At 40.0% G+C, this 4,513-nt stretch overlaps 1 protein-coding gene across 1 annotated transcript; it reads right to left on the reverse strand.

Annotated features, from left to right (window-relative positions):
• Positions 1-1,582: 1,582 nt before the first annotated feature.
• On the reverse strand, positions 1,583-2,808 carry LOC118848061 (transcription factor E2F5-like). Its single transcript, XM_036756800.1, has one exon. The coding sequence runs from the start codon at positions 2,806-2,808 to the stop codon at positions 1,792-1,794; it is 1,017 nt and encodes a 338-aa protein (XP_036612695.1). The 3' UTR covers positions 1,583-1,791.
• Positions 2,809-4,513: the final 1,705 nt, after the last annotated feature.

The following is a 4,513-nucleotide window of genomic DNA, read 5'->3' on the forward strand; positions in this document are numbered from 1 at the left end:
CTTATATTTTGGTAAATATTCATCCATTTCACTAATATTGTCACATTCATTGGCATACAGTTGGGCAAAATAGCTCCTAATTATTGTTTTATTTCCTCTTCATTGGTGGTGAATTTACCCTTTTCATTTTTGATACTGGTAATTTAGTTTTCTTCTTTCTTTTTTTAAATCAAATTAACCAAAGGTTTATCTATTTTATTGTTTTTTTCATAAAACCAGCTCTTAGTTTTATTTATTAGTTCAATAGTTTTCTTAATTTCAATTTTATTAATCTCTCCTTTGGTTTTCAGAATTTCTAATTTGGTATTTAAATAGGGATTTTTAATTTGTTCTTTTTCTAATCAGTTGTCCAACCAATTCATTTATCTCTTCTTTCTCTATTTTATTCAACTAAGCATTCAGGGACACAAAACTTCCCCTAAGCCCCATTTTCACTGCATCCCATAAGTTTTGGTTTGTTGCCTCATTATTGTCATTCTCTTGGATAAAGTTATTGATTGTTTCTATGATTTATTGTTTGACCCACTCATTCTTTAGGATTCCATGCCCTCTAATCTTTTAATGTAGAAGCTGCAAGGTACTGTGTAATTCTGACTGTGGTTCCATGATATTTAAATTGTTTCTTACTGGCTACTTGCAGTATTTTCTCTTTGACCTAGTAATTTTGGAGTTTGGTTATAATATTCCTTTGCATTTTCAATTTGGGATCTCTTTCAGGAGGTGATCAGTGGATTCTATTGATGACTATTTAACCTTCTGATTCTAGGACCTCAGAGCAGATTTCCTGAAAGAAGCTGTCTAGGGCCTTTTTTTCATCATGATTTTCAGGTAGACCAGTAATTTTTAAATTATCTCTCCTCGATTTACTTTCCAGGTCAGTTGTTTTACCAATGAAGAATTTTATGTTTTCTTCTATTTTTTCATTCTTTTGTGTCTGTTTGTCTGATTCTTGATATCTCATAGAGTCATTAGCTTCTACTTTTTCTTCTATTAGATTTTGTACCTCCTTTTCCATTTGGCCTATTTTACTTTTTACGGAGTTCTCTTCAGTGAGTTTTTGTGCCTCCTTTTCCATTTGGACAATTCTACTTTTTTTTTTTTGTTTGTTTGTACAATTTTATTTCTTAAAAAATTCTTGTTAATGTTACAGGCATTGGCACATTTAAATGCAAACTACACAGAGAGAGCTCTCCTAAAATCTAGGAAAGTGGAATGTCAAGAAGTCAACAAAACATGAAAAACTTAAAGTGCTAAAACAGAAGGCACTTCACAAAATTTCTTCACTGAAACAATTCATGTGTCAGTTTATATCCTTCATTTTGCAAATGGCAGTGAAAAACTGATTGGACTAGAAGGACATTAAGAAAAATGTGGATAACTGGTGGCAGTAATGGTATAAAATTATATTTTAAGTGATAAGAGACCTAGGTCATTTATTTTGTAATCTTTTAAAAAGGCTGCTTAATAACAGGTTTGGGATGATAATAATGATGATATAACCACCCTCCCACCCCCACCCCCCACAACAATTTTGTGACTCTAATTTTGTTCTGGGAAAAAAACAACTTGCAAAGTCACTTTTTGCCCTGAAGAGATCAAAGCCCTTTTGTTCTTTTGGGTACAGTTTTGTGAAGTAAATAATTAAACAAAAGGAAAAAATACTCCCAGAGTCAGTGAACTAAAAAAGTTGTTACATTCATTATTTTAAACACTTAGGTTATGAAGAAATCATCTAGGATGTTATAGTATGTAGTTAGAGGTAGATAACAGGCCAAATAGTTCTTGTGGAACCTAATAATTTAGTATCTGTACATCAAAGAGATCACACACTCCTTCATTCTCATCCAGGTTAAAGTTGTAGTCATTAGCAGGGGTAGGAGAGAGCCGTAAAAGGGGAAACACATCTGAAGACATTAATTCATCAATGATATCACCACTAATAGATCCTGAGGGTGTGTCTGAAACTGGTGTCTGCTGGAGATGTTGACCTCTGGTAAGGGTGTGTTGTTCAGGCAGATTCTGGGTCTCTGTATTAGGTTTCTGTGGAGTCACTGGAGAAGAGACTTGAGAAGGAGGTTGTGTGAGGTCATCAGGTGGAGGAACAGGAAAAACCACAGGCTTAGAGGAACTGGATTCTTTATTAATGAGTAGCACGTGGATAGGTCCTGAGTGACTCTTTAAATTGATCTGGTATTTCTTTTGTCCATTCTGGCCCATTTCAGGAATAGGTACCTCCAGCTGTGTACCAGAAGGTGCTTGAATTGCAAGAAGTGTATCTCCATTAAAACAATTACAGATATCTTCATGAGTTATATAAGAAAATCTGTTGTTAATGGAGTCATCCATAACATTTTTGATGCTTTGCTGAAGCCATAATTTCTGTTGATCAAGTTCTCTCTCTTTTAGCTCCAGATCCTCAATTTCTGCTTTGAGATATCTCAGTCTATCAATAACTTCCTTTGTATTACATCCAGCACCTACACCTTTCCACTGGATACTATTTTTGGACTTTTTTTCAATTAAATCAATTCCTTCCAAAACATTGGTAATATCATAAATTCTTCTCTTTTGCCTGACAGCCAAAGTATCTGCAGCCGCCTTGAGATCCAGGACCCCGTCCTTGGCCTCCTGCAGCAGCGACACGAACTTGGTGGTGAGCAGCCCCAGGCTCTTCTCGTGGCGGCTGCTGCCCCCGCTCCCGCCGCCACCGCTCCCGCCGCCTGGGGGCGCTTCTGGCGGCTGCGGGGGCTGCCCCTGGCCCGGCGGCGGCTGCTGGCCGGAGCTCCCCGGCTCCGCCGCCGCCGCCATGCCGCCCACCGCCGCCTCGGGGCTCAGAGCCCAAGCCCTCAGCCCGGCGCCCGGCCCCGCGCGCCCGCGGAGCGCAGGTGCCGCTAGCGGCGCCCCCACAGCGTGATCGCCCCTGGCCCGACCCCGCCGCGCTCCTACAGCTAAAACGCTTGGGCTCCGGGGCTGGGGGCGAGCGAGGGAAGGAGAACAATTCTACTTTTTAAGGACTTGTTTTCTACAATCAATTTTCGTCCTTCCTTTTCCAAGTTGTTGACTCTCTCTTGCATACCCCTTATTTCTTTTCCCAATTTTTCTTCTCTCTCTTTTATTTGACTTTTAAAATCCTTCTTGAGCTCTTCTAAAAAGGCTTTTTGGGCTTGAGACAAGTTCATATTCCCCTTTGAGGTTTCGAATGTGGGTATGTTGACAACGTTGTCTTCTTCTGAATTTGAACCTTGATCTTCCCTGTCCCTGTTGGTCGTTGTCTGTTTCTGCTTTTTGTTCATGGTGTTTGCCTAATTCCTGGCTTTCAGAGTTGAGTTCTCCTGCTGGAGCACAGGTGTCACGGATCCAAGTTTCCTGTTCTTGGACCCTGGGGACCTGGTCACTGGCTTTGTGTGCTGGGGCCTCAGAGGCTGGCAGCTGGAGACTGTGAGGGTCTGGCAGCTTACCTGGTGCTGAGCTGGGGTTAGCAACACTGGAGCTCTGAGTGTGGGGGTAGGGAGTCCAGCCCCTGGGGGACCCCTGCTTGCCTGGGTCTTGTACTTGAATGTGTGGCTTCTGGAATATATTTGCCAACCTGGAGCTGTGTCTCCTGGAGTTTTTGCTGAAACATCGGGAGATTTGGCTGCTGGAGAACACCAGAGCAAGGGATGGTTTTCTCAGCTGGTGTTTCCTCATTCCCCTGATTGTGCTGAGGCACTCAGGGTTCCTGGTGTGGGCACTTACCTGCTGAACCACCCTAGGGCTTAGGATCTCTCCCTGGTTTGCTGAGGTGGGGCTTGCTGCTAGCTTGCTGGAATGCCTCCCACCCTGTACTGCTCCCCCTCCTCCAGAGGAAAAGAGGCCTTTCCTATTAATGACTGAACAAGTCACAGTCTGTTATTGTGATGGAATATTATGGTGCTATAAGGAATGATGAGCTTGATGCTCTTAGAAGAACATGGATAAACTTGCCCAAAATAATGAAAAGCAAAATTAGCATAACCAAGAGATTGTTTTATACAGTTAACAGCAATATTGTTTTAGAACAACTTTGAGTTAATAAGTCATCATGACTACTATAAATGCCCAAATTAACTACAAAGGACATATGAAGAAAGATGCTATCTGTACCCAGAGAAAAACTGATAAATAGTAGTATGTGTAGAATGATTTTACACACACACACACACACACATATATATATATATATATATATATACGTATATATATATATATATATATATGCATATGTGTATATGCATATTTATATGACTAATGGTAGCCCTCTCTAGAGTGAGGGTGGGGGGAGGAAAAAAAAGAATTTTACATGATAACTTTATTATATATTTAAAAGAAATAGAAAGTTGAACATAATAGCTTTGCAGTTTCATGTGCGATTATCCTTTTTAAAAAATGTACTATATTATGGAAATGATGCTTTTATTCCAGAAATTAAAAATAAAATAATAAAAAATGGAAAATAAAGTATATTTTGATGTTTTTGTTTTTGCAGGGGTTGGGG

The sequence above is a fragment of the Trichosurus vulpecula genome, chromosome 4, assembly GCF_011100635.1.
Source record: "Trichosurus vulpecula isolate mTriVul1 chromosome 4, mTriVul1.pri, whole genome shotgun sequence".
In the NCBI taxonomy this organism is placed as follows: Eukaryota; Metazoa; Chordata; class Mammalia; order Diprotodontia; family Phalangeridae; genus Trichosurus; species Trichosurus vulpecula.

Bases quoted from the DNA above. Each gene is read 5' to 3' on its own strand.
- LOC118848061 (XM_036756800.1), bottom strand. From the start codon at position 2,808: ATGGCGGCGGCGGCGGAGCCGGGGAGCTCCGGCCAGCAGCCGCCGCCG.